The sequence below is a fragment of the Cyprinus carpio genome, chromosome B11, assembly GCF_018340385.1.
Source record: "Cyprinus carpio isolate SPL01 chromosome B11, ASM1834038v1, whole genome shotgun sequence".
In the NCBI taxonomy this organism is placed as follows: Eukaryota; Metazoa; Chordata; class Actinopteri; order Cypriniformes; family Cyprinidae; genus Cyprinus; species Cyprinus carpio.
In genome coordinates this window covers 12,242,115-12,262,377 of record NC_056607.1, presented here as the reverse complement: position 1 = coordinate 12,262,377, position 20,263 = coordinate 12,242,115, and the positions used below count along the sequence as shown (strand labels likewise).

General features: G+C 35.2%; 1 protein-coding gene across 1 annotated transcript in view; it reads left to right on the top strand.

Moving 5' to 3' along the window:
* LOC109098308 (protein diaphanous homolog 3-like) overlaps window positions 1-20,263 on the top strand; it is a 328,141-nt gene that overhangs the window by 28,311 nt on the left and 279,567 nt on the right. Inside the window, 1 exon segment of the mRNA XM_042733923.1 lies at window positions 14,196-14,228. Within this exon segment, the coding sequence (XP_042589857.1) occupies window positions 14,196-14,228 (33 nt within the window).

Here is a 20,263-nt window from a genome sequence, read left to right as displayed (position 1 = left end):
GATCATAGTTATTATATTTATTAAAAAAGTATTTCATTCCCCTTTAAAAAAAAATATAAAAATAATCACATGCCACTGCTAGTGCCACTACACAGGACTATGGTGAGCAACTATTGAGCCTACAGGTAGGTAGAGATCTTTGCTACATTGGCAAGTTAGATTAAAGGATATTAATTGCTATTCAGAATCATGTCTAATGAATTTTTAAAGGATAATTAGATTTTATAATGAATGAATTTATTATAGGCTATAATAAATTTTTTCTCAGAAATACTGTTTCTGGTAAATAAATTCTGGTAAGTAATTTTTCTGATAAATATTCCTTAAATATTGTTTAAATAATATTTTTTATTATCAGCAGTTACCATCATTAGGCTACATTAAGTAATATGTTTCTGTCAAGTTAAACTGAACATTTATTTTGACCGATTGGTGCAAAGACCTTTAAGTTTGTGTGTATATGATATGATGATAGTTTTCTGCAAAAGAAACGGTAAAATGCTCATGAAGTGACTCTCGGAGCAGTTTATGTGTTCATGTAGTCATGTATTGAGGCGGCAGATGGAGAAAATACAGCGAGCATCACCTGCGCTTCAGTATGTGTAGTAAACAAAACTGTGCGTCTGTGCCATTCACTTATACTGAGACACGCAGAACATGCAGGATTCACATTTTAATAGTATTTTGCAGCTTAATAAAGATGTTCACAGACACTAGGCCATTGCGTTTTGATTTAAGTGTACTGACCTAGGCTACTCTTAATGTTTTATTCCCAGTGTATTACTCAGGAAATACGGTTCTTATGAAAATGCATTATTAAAGTACCGGTACTAGTAAAATGTGGAATCGTACTGTTTTTAAAAACAGGGTATCGTAATACTTTTTTAGTATTGATATATCGTGCAACACTAAGTTATACCACTTCCTATAAATGAGTGGTAGTATTAAGTTTACTCCTTCTATGATAACTCAACTCAAAGACGGACTGTTTGTAGTGAGAGAATTCAATGTGATTTTATATTTGCCAGCGCATAATGAATTGAGTGCATATGTGCTTGGAGAATGTGATAATTATCTCACCGCTTATTCATTTAAATGGCTCTGTATTGGGGCAGTGTTACATCTGAATATGAGTATGCACTTGGTGGGATGGCTGAAGGCTGTGAGAACGACAGTTGGGAGTTGAATAACGAAACGGCAGTAGTCTAGACACGCCCTGGTGGCTGTGAGAGTCTTCCACCATTGTGTGAAGTTAATTAATTTCTGAAACATGACTCTTATGTTCTCAAGTACTGCACAGAGGGACTCTTGAACCTGCTGTTTCCGCTCAGCCATTTGTAGAAGAAGATTTTGTTTTCACAGAGAGGAAGGCATTTACCCTACTTTGCTGAGAACTGATGTTTCGTGATTAAACTAACTTGTACGAAGGAGCTGATGAATTGGTGGTTTAGACTCAGGGTGGGTTCAAGCCCAACATGATTCATAATAGATGTACTCTGGCATCCAGGTTGCTCCAGGGGTATTTTTACTCTGGCAACGTCATATGTGATTTGCTTCATAATTTTGAGTTGTTAGGATCTAGAAACACATTTTGAAAGTTTTTGCTTTCCAGTAATATAGTTATCTTTATATTCATTATGCATTAATAATATAAAGCATTCATTGATGGTATGTTCTGCTGTATGAATTAAGTGCTATGCTCTACAATGATCTGTTACACCACACTTCAGAGCGTCAAAAGAACATTTCCTTTTTGAAATTAATTAAAGTTGATTTAAAAGCAGAGACTTTTAATGTCTTTTGGTGGAAAGTAGGGTTTGACCCATAGACGATGCCATTGTCCATTTCCGATGGCTGATTGATATCAGAATGTTGAGCCGACATCGTGATTTCCCCTCCCCCATACCCCCCGCAATCTACCGTGTCCCAGTACCGTGTTCGGAAAGAAAATGGCGTGTACTATGGAACCCCTAAAGGGAATAAATATGAGATGGGAGGAAAATATGTATTTCAATACTTTCTCTCGCAGTTTTATCATTGGGTAATTAAACTGTATATAAATTGTGGACATCAGGGAGCCACTATTACTGGATGCCTGGCATTGAAACTGCTTTTGAATGCATAATGGCTTTCGATGAATTTCGAGTTTCGATGAATTTAGAAATTTGTGATCGCATGTACTTTGTTTATACTATGGAGCAGCAGTACTTACCACACATTTTACAAGATTAGATGTTTGTCTGTGGTGCTCAGAATCTGCAAATCATTTGCCATTGTTCTCAGTCATCTCTCCTAACTGTGTTTATGTGGTAAGTGAAATTTTAAGTACTGTAATGTAAAAGGCAACCGTTAGCAAACGTTATATGTTTTCCATGCCTTTCTGAATACGGATTCATGTTTCGGGCATACCCCCTAACTCCCCCCTCAACCCCATCCCATCCCCCGGCTTCACGATGTCATCGTCCATCGCAGTGTTTACATCGTACGATGCCAATTTTGTTGACATCGCCCAACACTAGTGGAAAGCTTGCGAACTACACGTTTGTGGCAGGATTTAGCATGATAAATAGCATGATAATCATTTTGACTTGGACCTTTTAATATAACTAAATACAAGTTTAGTCTTAGCTCTAAGGAAGGCAGAGGTGCTTTTCCCTGATAACTGTTCCTGAGATCAGTTGAATTGAAGCTAATCCTGTTGGCTAAGTTGCCATATGCTGGTCCTCAGCAGAGATCAGGAGGAGGTGAGGTACTAGGGTTGGGTGATGTTTACCAAATTGGAATAGGACGATGTCTAAGGTGAAACATCGTGATGGACGATGACATAGTGGGGGGAAACAAATATGTTGTTGCATTACACATAAACATATGCTGCATTACAGTACCATATACAGTATACACAGAGTAAGGAGAAATGTCTGATATGATGATGGCGAATGATTTGTAGATCCTGAGCACCAATGACAAACATCTAATCTTGTCAAATGTGTGGTAAGTACTAACGCTCCATAGTATAGAGTCCTTGTGATCACGAATCTTGAAAGTGAAAGTAAAATGAGAGCGTACAATCGAAAGCTCCGTGCCTCCAGTGTTAAACTTCTCTAAAATGACAACAGAATACCCTGAAAGTTAGGAGGGCCATTTAATAAAGACCCTATATGTGGGCCATGGGATTTACCTGTTTTTAAATAAAGTTGTGAAATGTGATTACATGCATATGTTTTTAGCCAGTTTGAATAACTTCGAAAGCTTTTAAAATTTTTAGTTGCAAAACAAACAGAGGGGGAGGGAGGACCACCTGATATTTAGATAATTATAAAGCAAATATAATTACAGCCAAGTAGCACAAGATGTATTCGTTGTCTCCACTAAATTAAGTATGACCGTGGCTTCTTTTTAATTGCATGTTTGGGGTATGTTTTAAATAATTCGTTTTTTTTTTTTTTCTCTCAGGCAGATTGAGAAAACAAACACTGCCAGTGTGACTGACAAGTAGAGGGAAGGTTCTACAGTTAGCCTCATAAATATTTGCTTTCTTTTTCATGCTTATGATTTTATCACATCCAGTTACTTTTTCACATTTTTATAGTGTTTGTATTTTAAATTCTTTATATCTACAGGTTCATTAAGATGTTTTATTTATTTATTATTTTTTCCGGAAAAGTGACAATGTAGTAGGTCCCTTAAGGGTGTAATTAATGTAATTTTTTTTTTTTTTTAACTAAAAACAGTGGCGTTGATGGTTTACTGAGTGCATTGTGAAGTTTAAGGCCCCTCTGAAGCTTTAAATGGTTGTGTTTGCATAGATGCTTATTTTATAAACATAGAAAAGCATAAACAAAAGAAAACTTATTGCCATTTGATCCAAATTGACATGGTTTCTTCTTCATTTGTTGGCATAAAGGTTCTCAAAAGTCTTTCAGAAGGTCACTTGTCTTGTTCATGGTATTTCTTGCTACTTCGGTGATTGAGAGGTTTTGTGTTTTTGGAGGTCTGTGTTTCTTTAATGAAGGTCATTTCCCATGCACAGAGTTTCTGATTGATCACCAGCACAGCATGTTTACACTGAAGCATGCGAATTTGTTTTGACTCCATTAATGAAGTAAGACTGATGGCTGTGATGCTTGGCTGAGCCACCAATAACTGCACTATGTCTGTGTGTTTGACTGTTGTGTGTGCTGCTAGCTGAATTAATAACGCATGTAAATGTTTAGAGGGAGGTTGTGAAAATGTAGATTTGGATTTTGACCGATTATAATGCTTGCCATCTGGGATGGAGTCGAACCATTTGTGTGAGCCATTCTGGGTTACTGCTAAATAACCCAATTCTCCCTCCTCTAATGTATGACTGGCAAGAACCTAGAGTAAGAATACAGGCAAAAATGTGCTGTTGTTTGTTTGCTTTGTTCCTCCTTATGAGATTTGACAAACCATTGCTCTAAGGAATTTCCAAAATGAAATGCCGCAACAACATTAGCAAACATGCTTTTCCTGAGCACCGCAAAATCCGTTTTTTTTCCCCACAGTGCACAAGCGCGATCCAAAGCAACAGATGGGTCTAATTTTGTCCTTAATCCAACATGCAGACATTCCAATTGCATTTAGCACGTTCATATGTCACTGAGGAACATTTTCTCATTTACAATCGCCTATGAAACTTTTGTCTTTTACACAGATGGCAGCATGCAATGGTGTTCTTGTAACCAGGGAGAGCGGTTACAAAATTACACTACATGCAATTCAGTTCTCCGTCTTGAATTTTAAGGGTGTACTCACACTAGGCACGGTTGCCTTGAACTGAGCCTGAGCGCGATTACCCCTCCTCCCCACTCCCCCACTGGCCTGCACTCAAACTTGCACTAAATTTTCTAATGTCATGTATGAGATAACGGAGAACTTCCCTTTCGCAAATATTCTGCCGAATAATGAATAATAATTAATTCATAATTTATGCCGTGCATTGATTTTTACTTGTATGTATCAGAAAATGATTACGGAGATAGCTGATAATAAAATATAATAATAATTAATAAAATAATTTGCAGCTTTACGAGAACTTTACTCGCATTTCCTGTTCATCAGTAAGGTAAGCCATTATAAACCTAAATATACTTGATTGAATTAAATTAATTGAAAAGTGTAGTGTAGTAGTAGTAATATAATATGTTTGCGGTCATAATGATGACAGTAGCGCACACAAAATAGTATCTGTTCTGTGCTCCGGCGCGGTTAGCGCACACACTGCATGCGTACAGCGCCCAAGCCCAACCGAACCATGCCCTGGCCCACCTCTTCCAACTGGGCTAGGGCCGGCTAAACGAAACCCCACCTGAGCGCTGCACAGAGCGCTCACACTAGTCAAACGGACCAGGCTTTGGGGATCAAATGCACTCGGGCACGGTTCAAAACACCTAGTGTGAGTACACCCTAAGTCTCATTCTTTTGTCAGTCTTACTCTGAATTGGTCTTTAATGTGCACAGAAAACTGTGCTCAGGTCCCTTAGTATTTGTCAAGGGGTAGGGGTGTAGAATTAAATTAGAAGGCTTTCCCCTCTCATCTCAATAATTGCATTTCCAATTATTTATTTATTCATACATGTATATGCAGGAATTTCTTCCTTACTTTGATTAATCAACAAATTTGATCTGAGAAAGATTTTACAGTTGAGAAATTCAGAAACTAAAAAAAAGCTCTCTCATCTCTCTCTCTCTCTCTCTCTCTCTCTCTCTCTCTCTCTCTCTCTCTCTCTCTCTCTCTCGCTCCCCCTCTCTCCTTCCCTCCCTCCATTTCTCTCTCTATCCCTCTTTCTCTTTCTCTCACACACACGTCTGTTTTGTTATGGTATAAAAATGTAAATCCTGGAAACTCATTAGAAGGCTAAATTGACAGGTTGATGCATTTTATGGATTGTCTTGTGGATTTCATGTTAATGAAAGACTGGCATATTGATTGATGTGGTGGTTTTTGTCTAGTGAGAGTCTGGATCCTAAGCTTTCTTTGTCAATGTTTTCACCATTCACACATCAGTTTCAGTAAATTAGCTAAAAAGTTTGCTGTATGTGTTTATATGCTTATGCTTAAGAGACTCCATAAATTGCACATTTTTGGCAAGATACCTTCAAGCTTTGGAAGTCTTACAAGAGGTGCTAGCCATTTTAATCTCATTTCATTTTAAATAATATTTTAGCATATGTGACAACATAGAAGAGCAGTTTGAATTCTTTGGTCTTTTGACTACAAAAGACTACTTTTTGATCAAACTACTTTTTGATCTTATGGTTTGTTATGTTAACAGTGCATAATAATCTGCCCAAAAATTTACATGCTGCACAAGTTTTACAAATGTTTTTAATTTATTGTTTTTTCACAAGAATAACATGCATAATAACACGCATCAAAATTACATAAAAAAAAAAAAAATTACAAACATATCCACCCACCCCCAGGCTGGTGTGCAATGCATACATAACAACAACATTAAATATGAAAAGAAATTTCAACATTCTTCATGGTATGTCTACCTGACCAAGCTCTAAAGTTTCTTTAGTTGAGTCTGGTAAGATGGCACAAAAAGGAGACCAGATACATCTGAAATTATCTACACTCCCCTTAAGTGATGCACTAATTCTTTCAAATTGAAGAATACAGTAAATCTCTTGAAACCACTGGTGAATTAACCCTCTGGGGTCCAAGGGTGTTTTGGGGCCCTGGAGAAGTTTTGTTATGCATATAAATGGCTAAAGTCTAATAACACTGTAATCAGCACAAACTGGGCTATAGGCTGCTCAATTAAGCAAATTTCGAATCGCGATTACAATTATGGATGCCACAATTACGTAATCATTCAAAGTTATTCTGCATGCTTAAGATGCGTTTCTTTTCTTTAAACATGTTATCTTAAGGGGTTTTCCATTGGTTTAATTTTAGTATAACACTATAATACCATTCATATTTTTATTTTTTTTACTTTTTTATCATTTAAATAAGAAACCAATCCAATGTATAGTTGACATTTGATGCTTAATACTATAGAAAAGCACAATGTTTTTCAGTAAGAGTGTTTTCAGCTTGTTTATTTTCATATAAAAATACGGCAAGCAGTTGCATCAAACAATGGTATAAACATCATTCAGTGTAAATTGTGATAATCGTAATTAATAATCGCAATAACAATTTCAAGGGAATAATCAACAATTATGATTTTTGCAGCCCTACTGTGAGCAGCATGTATGTACATGATTGTGTTTTTGAGAAAGCAACGTTTATGCATGGTTACTGAAAAACTAATATTTTGAAGTCAATGAAATAAGGCCATGAAACACATACCGAACATTTGTTAACAAGACTTTTGAGAACTGGATCTTGTAGCCTCAAAATGGTGTGAAAATCATCTTGTTTACTCGCTCACAGAAAACAATATATTGCTAAAAATTTTAAAAGACACTTTTTGAGTAGATAGGGTCTATGCGAGAAGGCATTCATAATGCTGTGATTCACACCTGAGGAGTCAAAGGCCCACATAATGAGTTGCATAATGAGCCTTTCAATCAGGTGTGTGACTGAGAGGGAAGAGTAATATTCAGATTTTCTGCTCAAAAAAAAAAAACTTTTATTGTTGTTATTATTATTATTTTTATTATTATGTTGAAAAGAGCTGAGAAGATTTTTTCAGTTTTTTTATGACTAGAAAGTTCAGAAGAACAGCATCGTTTGTAACACAATAAATTTCAAAAATATTTCACAATATTACTGCTTTAGCAAATGCAACTTTATGTATTTTGGATCAAATACATGCAGGCTTGGTGAGCAGAAGAGAATTCTTTATAAAAACATTAACCCTTAGGGGTCGACAAACACAGATATGCGTTTTGTGTCATAATCTCCTGATAAGGCCGAAAATAACTTAAATTACACTTTCAGTTTTGATTGTACAGATGGCTATATTCGTGAACAGAGAATAGCCTATCACAGTAAAGTTTTGTCTAATTATTCTTACTGACATTAGGCTAGTAACATTATAACTCATTACTTTTATATCATATTGCTGTCTATGTTATAGAACAATAAAAAACATCCTGGCATTTTGAAACATTTAAATGCTGTTAATGAAATTTCATAATGTTTCACTTGATTATACATTTAGTCAGGAATTATAGTTTTGAAAAAGTCTAACTAGTAAAATGTGTACAAGTTATGTGAAAACTAATACAAGTAGATTAATAAAAAAAAGACTTACTCATGTTTATGATCTCTGCTGGATTAAGCCGCTGTATTTTTTTCCTGAGCTATTTCAAAGGTTATTCCTCTCAGCGCGTTTTCTTGAGGTGAATTCTGTCTTACTTGTCACAGTGAGTCTTTTTCTGAGGTGAATTTTGTCTTATTCCTCTCAGCACAAAGCTAACAGTAAAATTTTAAAAACTTGAGGTACAGTCTCGCTGCTTTGTTTGCTGGGATGTGCGTGACAACTAATTTGACTATTGTTTAAATGGAAGTTTTGTATCTGAGTAGTCGGCTAGTCTAAAAGCAAAAAAAGCCCAAAAGATCGTAAGAAAAAAAAAGTTGTGTGTGCGTGTATACAATAGTCTACATTTGAAATACTTAATCTATGAATCACACTGACAAATCCCTCAATGAATTCCGCTTAAAATAGGTCACAATTATGCCGTACTCTTTCTTGCCTCGCGTTATCATAATTTAATTTTAGGCGGTCGTTAAAAAGAAAAAAAGAAGAAAAAATAGAAGAGAACACACTCAACGTCAGCCGATGCTTATTTATTAAATGCAGAACAATGAAAACACCAATCAATAGCCTGACAGAATTCATTTTCATATAACGTTAGCCAGCATATTAAAACACAAGACAAAAACAATAGAGAATTCTATCAAGGAATAGCATTAAAATGGCTTAAAACATACATCGTCATGTAGGCTATATCATCTAAAAACAAAACGAACAAAAAGACAGGACCTGAGGCAATTAGGGTTTCCATCAAAAGTTGCAAACTTATGCGCAAAATTGGAATATCACATAAAACATTTGCGAACAAGCGCTGTTTCCATCCAACGCATCAAAGAGTACAAAATTGTCACTTCCTGTTAAACTGGCACTAAATATCAGTAAGAAAACTAGGAGAACTGAATATAATAATTTTCATATATGATAAATTACTTGCGCCTCAGAGCGAGCAGATGAAAAACAATAAATGATTGTGTCATTGCTTTCGGAGGCGGATTCATGCTGCTGTTTGAGAAAGCAGTCATGTAAGACATTATACAGAAATACTTAGATGTCAGACTTTGCTCAGGCATTTCAGAACGACCATAACAACATTTCAGATGCTGTGGAACAAGATCATGCAGTCTGCTGCTAGTCAAGTTATCCCGCCTCATAGCTCAAAGTCAAATATTTTTTTATATGCGCTTAGAGGAATTTATTCGCAAAAAGCATTTCCATCTCCCAATATTTGCATTAATCCTACTTAAGCGAGTGTAAAAACATAGAATATTTATTTTCAATAAGAATTGCTTAGTTGAAAAGTAGACATGTCAAGCTTTCTATAGATATATCTCTCATGTCTCTTTGTTGAGTATTTGTTGAGTTACAGTTAATTTTAATGACGCATTTCTAAATGATCACGCATACCAAGGCGGCAGACAGCGCACCCTGTTTGTTTTCTTTATTTTATAAATGCACAAAGTTTTGTTGTTATTATGTGTGTATACAAATAAAAGTAGACCCCTTATAGATTCGATTGATGTATTGCTCTTATCTGTATGATCAAAACTAAAGGTGTCATTTAAGTTGTTTTCGGTGTAATCAGGAGAAGATGCCATAAAATGTGTATCTGCGTTTGTTGACCCCAGAGGGTTAATGGTAGTTTATCTTTAATTCAATTAAGAAAGATACATCCTCGGGCCTCATAGCTCATCCTCGCGCCTCATAGCTCAAAGTCAAATATTTTTTTATATGCGCTTAGAGGAATTTATTCGCAAAAAGCATTTCCATCTCCCAATATTTGCATTAATCCTTTTTCGCACAAGTCAAAAACCACCTTAAGCGAGTGTAAAAACATAGAATATTTATTTTCGATAAGACTTGCTTAGTTGAAAAGTAGACATGTCAAGCTTTCTATAGATATATCTCTCATGTCTCTTTGTTGAGTATTTGTTGAGTTAGTTAATTTTAATGACGCATTTTTAAAAAAATGATCACGCATACCAAGGCGGCAGACAGCGCACCCTGTTTGTTTTCTTTATTTTATAAATGCACAAAGTTTTGTTGTTATTATGTGTGTATACAAATAAAAGTAGACCCCTTATAGATTCGATTGATGTATTGCTCTTATCTGTATGATCAAAACTAAAGGTGTCATTTAAGTTGTTTTCGGTGTAATCAGGAGAAGATGCCACAAAATGTGTATCTGCGTTTGTTGACCCCAGAGGGTTAATGGTAGTTTATCTTTAATTCAATTAAGAAAGATACATCCTCGGGCAATAAAAAGCATCTTCTGAGCAAGAGTCAAGTCCCCCGGTGCAAGTGTCAATGTATTGTGTACCAAACCTAGGATGAAGAGCCAAAGGTCTAAGCTTATAAATTTTAAATTGATCTGGACACTGTTTCACCTGGGTAATGTGTGAATTTATTTTTTTTTGCACACTTGCTTCTCTTTCTTATTGTTTTTTTTTTTTGAGGGGAGATCAATGAATAACCTATTACAGGATTACTTGTGTTTGCACTAGATTTCAGGCATTAGGTATGTGTACTCCGAGTCAAAGTGCTCATAAATGAGTAATTCTCTGTTGTAGATCTGTGCGATATTGAAGAAAAATGCGATATGCGAAACCTTGTTAAAAAATGAGATATTCGATATGCGATACGATATTGCTTAATGTGTGTAAAATCAATTTCATAAAATATAAAAATTATATTTTCAAATATTTAAAAATGAAAATTATATAACCAATTTGTTTTCACATTCAAGAATCACTATAACTTCTGAAAGTGACCAGCAGTACATAAAAAGTAAATAAAAAAAAACATAAAAAATCACTAAAACATCATTTTAACATCAGTGTGAACATACAAAAAAGACACTATTTTTATATCATTGTAACTTTGCTCTCCATACACTTTAAGTACTTTTTCATATACCACAGCAAAAACTATAGTCTAAGAAACTCCAAACATGATTAAAGGCAAGTGAACCGTCAGTAAAAAAAAAGATAGAAAGAAGAAAAAAGATACACAATTTACAAGCATAGATAAAATAAACAGTATTTTAGGTACAGAAATTTAATAATTAAGTGTAAAATAACACCGCATTGTGTTCACTGTATGAATTAAATTTAGATCAATCTTTGTTATAGCTGTTTTGTTGTGTGATTAACATTAGTGACATATTCAGCAGCACGTATTTATAGGCTGCTTTCCCTTTAAAACCGACTGCACGGATCCATTATAATGATACACATCCGATTTCTCTCTCAGCTGTTTACATTTATTTAAAACATAACCGACTGCATTTACGAGAATGATCGTCGAGACAGGTACTATTTACAAAATTCTGTGTATGTGTCTGTTCAAACATAAGGAGGAGATACGAAAGACAAATTAACTCAATGTCCGCGCGTTGTCTAAAACTTGTCTCTGTGTGTTGTGTGTTTGCGTACTTTGCATGTGTGTGGCAGAACTGAAGAGACGCTGTGTGAGATGTGGCTTGTGCGCCCGCTTCAGGTGTGAGTCAGATAGCAAGACGAGACGGCAAAGAGTTGTTTTCTGCAACTTATTGCACTTAACTTTTTTTAATGTCAAGCAATTCTCTGCTATATGCGTCAAACTAAAACTTTGACCTTTTGCAACGTTTAATTTAAGTAGGCTATAAGGCTGTCACGATATTAGATTTTTCATATCATGGTTATTGTGGCCATTAGGGATGGGTCACGATTTTCAAATATTCGATTAGTCGATTTAATTACAGAATATCGATTAGGCTGTGCGATTTTTTTTTCTAAGGATACAGTGAGATATTCGCCTCCTTTCAAGCGGCATGTGACTCAATTATATTTTCCTGTTTAATATTTGCAGCACAAAATAAAAACGAATAAATATTTGAGTGCATGTTGAAAAAAAAAACAGAACAATTTAATACAAACGAGTGTCTCGTGAAATAAATCAATTTGAGTTTAAAAAAAATCGCCAGTAAGCCTATTGCTGTTTTTTGTGTTAAATGTGAAGAATGACAGGTGCCACATACTTTTTTTTTTATTAATTTTTTGGCGGAGTATACAGGTGTAATATATTCGCTTTTACTTCACGCAATGTAACATGATTTTATTATTGTTATTTTGACTTTATTCCTTAAATATTATGACGCTAATCTTATTTATTTATTTATTTATTTTTTTGAGAAGGATAAACTGGTCAAAAATGCTCAACTCACAGTCTTGTGCTGGCCGTTTGGAGGCTATTTAAAAACCAAACAAACGAATTTAACAAACAAAATGTTCCAATCATATTTCCGAATTAAATTAATAAAGAATCAAAACCAAATATGACCACTTTGCCATTAAAAACCAAAACTAAACTATTATAATGGCTGCAACAGCAGCTGTGTAATGAGGACAGCGACAAAGGCTCGGGTCGGACTCGGGCAGATGTAATGTGTTTTAAACCTAATATTCATTGCTGAATTAATCTGTTCTAATCTTAATGAAACTTTTTTTAAAATGCTAATAATATTCATGCACATTTTTAAAATAGAAATGTCCTAGGATCCTACAGCCTTGTGAGCAGTTGATAATCGACGGACTGTTATGTTAATAATTGCCGTCATTCGGTTATGTTATATTAATATGTTTCAGCATTCATACAACCATCAATTGACTTGGCTTAGGATAGACTAATCTCTAATGAATTAAACAGTTTGTTATCATACAGATTGAAAGCCTGAATAGTCTCTCTCCCTTTCTCTCTTTTTATGGGGGTGTGTTTATGCATGCGTTAGTGCATGGGTGCATGCGCAGGAGGGGTGCGATTTTCGACTACTAATCGAATAATACCCAGTGATTATCGAATAATGCTTTTGCTTAAAATGCACATCCCTAGTGGCCATAAGAATTCATGATATCGATATATTGTGATATCTATAGAAACCTTGGGGGGAAAGATATCAGTCAAATTATTTTTTACTTTGTTTATTTTGGTTTTCTTTTTCACCCAACGAACATAAGGATACTGATAAACGCAGGGTACAAGACTCTTGCTTTCTCCATCTTCTTTGAAGCTCCTATGAAATAAGAAGAGAGAAAATACTGTCAAGTTCAACAGAATGGTGATAATTATGAATGGTAACACTTTACAATAAGATGTCATTTCTTAACATAAAGTATTAACTAACTTGAATGAACAATGAACAATACATTTATTACACAATTTATTAATCTTTGTTAATGTTAATAAAAATAGTCATTCATTGTTCATGTTAGTTCGCAGTGCATTAATGTTTACAAACACAACTTGTGATTTTAATAATGCATAAGTAAATGCTGAAATTAACATGAACTAATATTAATAAATGCTGTGGAAATATTGTTCATTATTATTTATGTTATTTATATATGTTAACTAATGTTAACTAATGAACCTTATTGAAGAATGACCACGAATGAGGTACTGGCGATGGAGTATTTACATGTGGTGTTATCATAAGAGAACAGTTCATTTTAAATATTGCAGTTATCGCTTATGACGGTATATCGTCACACACTAAATTAACACGATATTGATAATTAATGCTTTGAATATCACGGTTATCGTCAATACCGGTATATCGCGACACCCCTAGTAGCCTAGTATTAAAATGATTCAGATATCGCACTCCCTTGCGATATGCATATTGCAATGTTTACATTTGCTATATTTGGATAATTTCAATATATCGTGCAGCCCTGCTGTGTTGTTGGATTTGATAATTTTTGTACAATGCTGTCTTAAACTGTCAAATAGAACTGCTGTATTTCACAGTAATTTTATGTGCATGTTGTTTAAAGAACTGCATCATCTCTGACTTGAAATCAAAAGCTTTGTTTCAGCCACGTCACCTGTCACGTGGTCCGTAATGTCATTTTCAGTGCCACTGTGAAATGATTCTGCTCACCCCTCTCTCTCTCTCTCTCTCTCTCTGACTGTTCATAGCATTTAAACATCAGAACACTTACTGATGATGTGGTAAGAGTCCTTTATTCAGGTTTCTTTTGTTCACTGTCAGATATTCACTCTTTTTTATTCTCTGCCTTGTCCTAACAACAAGCTTGTATCTAAGAATTGATTCTTTTTGGCTGATGATACAAGGGGAAATTTTTTGAGCAATTTTACCGGGCAACTTTTTTGAGCAATGTTGCTTGGGCACTTTCACGTTGAGAATGGATAATAAATTTCTATCTGGATACTTTAGATCGGTCATGGGCCCTGTGTCTCACTTGGTTGCCTGTTGATGTCAACATTGCCCAAAGTTGCCCAGCAACATTGCTCAAAAAATTGCCCCGTGTATCATTAGCCTTTCTCTGATATCTGACATTATTAACCCCATAACACAGACTGTTAGAAGACATTAACACAGACTCTTAGAAGACCCATGTCTAACACAGTGTTTTGAGTCTCATAATCACAGCATTACATTTACAGTCAGCATGATACAAGGCTGATTATGTGCAACATCAGTTTGCTCAGGTTTTTTTGAGCAAACTGAATTTACTAATCTACTATAAATGTACTTTCATTTTTTAAGCTTTACTTGAGAGGAGTGGTTTCTTTGTGTCTAACACTTGAGAACTGCCCTTTATTAAGCATGTCATGCATTTAAGCGACATAACTATTAAGGCTGCATGTAACTGTAAAGCTTATACAAATGATTGTGAAGCTGTTCAACTCATGGTAAGTATACAGTATACATTTGTCTACATAACTAATTTCAACATTTATTTTTAATTAATGTAATTATTGACTTGTGTATTTGCTTGTTAATTATTTATTTCTACAGGGAATGGACTACAGTTATTCCTTTTTAGTATAATTCATGATGGTTTTGACAGACCAAACAATAACAAAAACATAACTGAGACCAGAACTTAATTTAGATTAGGGGTGGGTGATATGGCAAAAATATTTTTATATTTGTGATATGGCTGAAAGATTATTATTTTTTTTTTTCAGAAATATCACGATTCATGATTTTATTGCGATTATTTGCCATGTTTGTTTTATTATTTTGCAAGTTGTCTATAAAGCCAAACTAATTTCCTTATTTTAAAAACAAATCCTTACAAGGTAACAAAATATATAAATAAAAAAGAGGATTGGCAGATATTTAGGCCAAAGTGGGCGAAGATAAAAATCTTTGTTATTGAAAAATATGAACAAAGATACACATCACAAATACACATAATATACAAATAAAACAAACAGTGCTTTATTTGTTTTTAGATACAGGTGTATTTAGTAGAAGCATTCAAGAAATTGAATTAACAAATATAAAAATAAAACACTAATTACTAGGGCTGGGTAAAAAATATTGAAATCTCTATTAATCGATTCTCATTTTTATGGAATGATATCGATTCTTAAATCCCAAAAAACGATTATTCTAGCCTGTTTTCAGTTAATGGACGGAACGTTGAAGGGCACTTCCCGTCCAATATATCGCAATAAGCATTCAAATTCTGTCCATTGTATTGCAGTATTCAAACAATAAATGCCGTTTTGGCGCTGATTAATCTGGAGTGACAGAACGCTGTAGTGCCTAAGATCAACAGATGCAGCAGCGCGAGGCACACATGAACTGATCATCTCCACATTTAATACCAGTTTCAGCACAAAATAATCATGACTAAACATCCAAAGGTAAGTTAAAAGAAAGAGTACAACTTTACAATCCGTATCCTGTCTCATGTGATCGCTCAGTGTTTCAGCTGTGCAAAGACGCCAATATAAGGGCTTGTAAACAATGTCACGTAACGTCACTCAAAAAAACATATTCGGTGACCATAAACTCATTAGTCAGATAGAAAAATTTAACTGTAGAGAGGGGCATTTTGCTAAATATATGCACCATATAACAAATTCATTATACATTATACTGTTCTTCAATGTTTAATTTTTTTATTAAATAATTCCATTAAGTTTTTATGACAGCCACCATTGTTTATATATATATATATATGTATATATATATATATATGTATATATATATATAAACTAATTGAAGTAGAAATATTATGTAATTGTAACTTTATTATTTTAAAATCTTCATTAAGTGTAATCAGTCAATTTTAACCTTCAATATTACAGTAATGTAGTACCAACTGACTCTCATGTATATTTTACAACATTAGTTGGGAGATTTTTTTCCTTGGGAAAATTTGGTATGTACTGTATGTGATATACATCCAAAATAATCAATATTGAATCAAATCGAATCGGTAATCGAATCGAATCACAGGCTTGTGAATGAGAATCAAACCGAATCGTGAAATTTGTGTCAAAACCCAGCCCTACTAATTTCATCAATTATACATTGATTCTTATTAAAGCGACTGTATTAAAGTTCTTGTGTTTTGTTGTTTTATTAATATTAAAGGGAAAGTTCTCCCAAAGATTAATTCATTAATTCAAATCAACGTAACTTTATAAAACCGAACGTAAATTTTTCACAAACTATCAAATATATGCAATTACAAAAGAAGAAAACACAATGAAAATGAAAAAAATGAACTCAGTCGCACAAATTTAACAGGCTCTTCAAATATGCTTCATTCTTTGTTGATGTTTTTCAAAGATTCATTTTTGCTAATCGTGGATTCTAAATGCATTGCCACAGATTTCGCTTATGCTTTGCAGTTTTTCGTTTGGTGTTTTGACACAAACCTCTCATGGGGGCGGCATTAACATTGATCTACTCTGATTGGATAGTGAGCTTTTGATGGACAGGTGCTCTCTGACCTGGAAGTACAGACGTCACTCAGTGGCGTGCATATTGGAAATATGCACATATTGGAAATATAATACTTTTTTGTTTGCCATCAGCATTCAGCAAATACGCATTTACATCATTTAAACAAATCTTTGAATGTCTAGTGAAAATTTTGTTTCACAAACCTTGTAAACTTAGTCGAATCCAGTTGTGAGATCTTGTGAAGTGTGCATGTGACCTGCATGATCGCGTGTTCGCAATGATCGCAATGAATGCTTTAAACATTAAATCTGTGATTTCAAATTATGCTGCTCTTTATGCATTTGCCCACGGTCATATTTATGTAATTTTCACTGTGTGCTGTAAGTAAAATGAGTGTTACCTTGGCTTTATTTAAAAAAATATGATTCCCAATGCACACAAACTTTCCAGAATACGGAGTGCTCTGTTGGTTACAGTTTTTCTTCCTTTTTAATTATATTTTTATTAAATATTTATATTTTTATAATTATAAATACAATTATATCAGCTTTATATCAGCCACCCTGCTTTCCAAGATATCGGCTGTCAAAAAAACAATATCGGTCGACCACTACTCAGAAGCACATGTCAGAACAGTGCACAAATGGAATGTTTTACTGGTGTTCCAACAAATAATACTATATCATTCTGGAAGCAAAATCTGATAGGTAGCATTTTTCGCTGTCGAATTATGCTACCAACTGTTTAAATGGGAGGTAGCAAAATCTGACACGGTAGCACAAATCGTCAGAACACAGGCAAGGCTTTTAAGCACATGCAAATAATGGACTTTTGTGATTGCGAATAAGTGCAGTGTCCATTGAGTGTAACTAACTCTACCGCAGAGTTAACATTTGATGTGAATGTATGTTGCGTTGTACAGTACAGAGAGACGGAGGCGCGCTGTAGCACAATACTATGATATTTCTTTAAAAGCAGAACGTGGAGACATTTTAATCGTCCACAATCAAAAATCACCACATGGCACACCCCTAATTTAGATCGAAAACCTATAGTAATCCTTGTACCAAATAATCCTTGAACAAGGAAAAAAGTCAGAAAACCGGTTAACAAATGCAAAAACAGGCTAACAATTTTTTCATTATTTTTTACAAAGCTTTGTGGAATTGTTTGTGTTTTATTTATTAAATTCATTTGTTAGAGTGATGAAACAAAGATGTTGCTGTGTGGAATTCTGCAGCATGTTAGAATTTGATGTACTGGTCTGAATTTCATTAAACATTGTTGGTATCAAGCATGTGCAGCTGGACCTGTTTCCGCTAGCAGCAGCGTAAGGTAATGAAATATTTTGGATGAAGAACTTTAGGTCATGGAGTGGAGCAGTCAGTTAATTTAAACAGCACCTAGGCCATCTTATCGATGGAATTCAGTAGCCGTTTTTTCCCTCATGGTGAAAAGCACCAAATTTGCCATTTAGCACTGCAATCACCTCCATCTTCCCTTCGATCTCATATCATCCTTCTCACTTTCCTCACTTCTGCCCTGCTTACTCACTATTCATTTCTTCACCAGGTTTCCTCTTTCCTCAATACATTTTAATCTTCTCTTCTTTAATCTCTTCCTTTACTACTCCATCTCTCTCTCTCTTTCTCACCATCCTCCTTTATTGTAGGATCAATCTTGTGCTCTTAAAATGTGTTTTGTTTCTTTTGCATTATCGATTAGCATCAAAATATTTTATTTTTTGGGGGGTCGATTGGTATCGATTCTCAGTCTCTAGTTGCTAGAGGGAGGGTAGACCCAGAAACAAGGTAATCAGGATTATGATGAGGTAGACACCGCCGGGACACTCATTTTCTCTCTCTCTCTCTCTCTCTCTCTCTCTCTCTCTCTCTCTATTATGCACATACACCCTAAAGGTGCAGTCCTGAATGAACACATTAGTGAATGGTTATAAGGGTCCAGGAGCAGGTGCATGATTGCAAAGAAGAACAACAAAATTAAAAGAATGGTTCCAAAAATGAAAAGTTGCTGAAAATGTACTCACACTCAGGCCATCCAAGATGAAAGCTAGATAAGTTTTTCTTCATTGGAACAGATTTGTAGAAATTTAGCATTACATCTCTTGCTCACCAGTGGTTCCTGTGCGGATCCTTAGTGAATGGGTGCCATCACAATGAGAGTTCAGACAACTTGGGTAGCCTGAGGGTGAGTTTATTTTCAGAAAATTTTAATTTTGGGTTAACTATTCCTTTAATGACAAATGTTGAATTAACAGATGCATTTTTGTCGGGAATTTGTGGGGTGGCAGAATTGTGTAGAACATGTTTTCAATTAGTGAATCATGTCCTTAGATAATGGAGGGCTTTTTTCCAAGTGGGGACTGCTGTTTGGTCATGGTAGAAATGTGTTTTGGTGCTGAGAGGCTGAATTACTGAAGAGGGGTCTGGTGGAGTGATCAGAAGAGGAATAAAGGGGAATGGAGCCATTAGTAACATCAAAGTGTCTGTTGGTGAGAAAGGGAGAGAGAGATTGCATGAAAGTAAGGTGCAGTCTCACTCATAAACACCTAAACAGCCCTGAAAAGCACTTCATCATCTAGATCAGCTCGCGTCGGCTGCAGTATGATGCCTGTTGTTGTTATCGATGTAGGGGCTGCACATATTTATTTATCTATTCACCGGTAACGAGTGTAGCATAGCAAAACGCTTCTTCCCTCCGCTGGGGATGAATCTCTGTGATTAAACTGATCAGTGCCATCACTCAATGTAGCGAAGAGACGCTTTAGGGCAGCGGCAAACCAAATTAGACAGATGATGGTGTTGTTTGGTATCAGACACCACGCATTTGCTCCCTGGATTGGCTTCGTGCACTGTAGTCGCTAGCTACACTCTGAGCTACTGCTTGTTTAATTAATTTTACATCAGTGTCATTGCTGATTATCTCAGCGTGTTGCTTTCCTTCTTACTGAGATAATGCGCGATGGGTGGCGTCGGCAAAAATATTTTCTAAGATAACTTCTGCTTATTCACCTGCCCCTTGAAAGAAAGGGGTAAGGCCCCCTGAAAATAAACCACCTACCTTTTCAGCCAACGCTGACATCTCAATCGCCCATCTTCTCCCCGTTGCGCCCACAGGCAGAGGGAGAGAAAACAGCTCTCTGACAAATCTGATCCAATTAGGAAATCATTATCTGTGTGAAGCGGGGGCTCACCACCTCGATATAAATCGACGGCGAGTTACACTGTATCCCTGGATGCTCTGTTTGTTAGGCATGCTGAATGTGAAGCTGAAAGACTTCTAATGAAAGTCT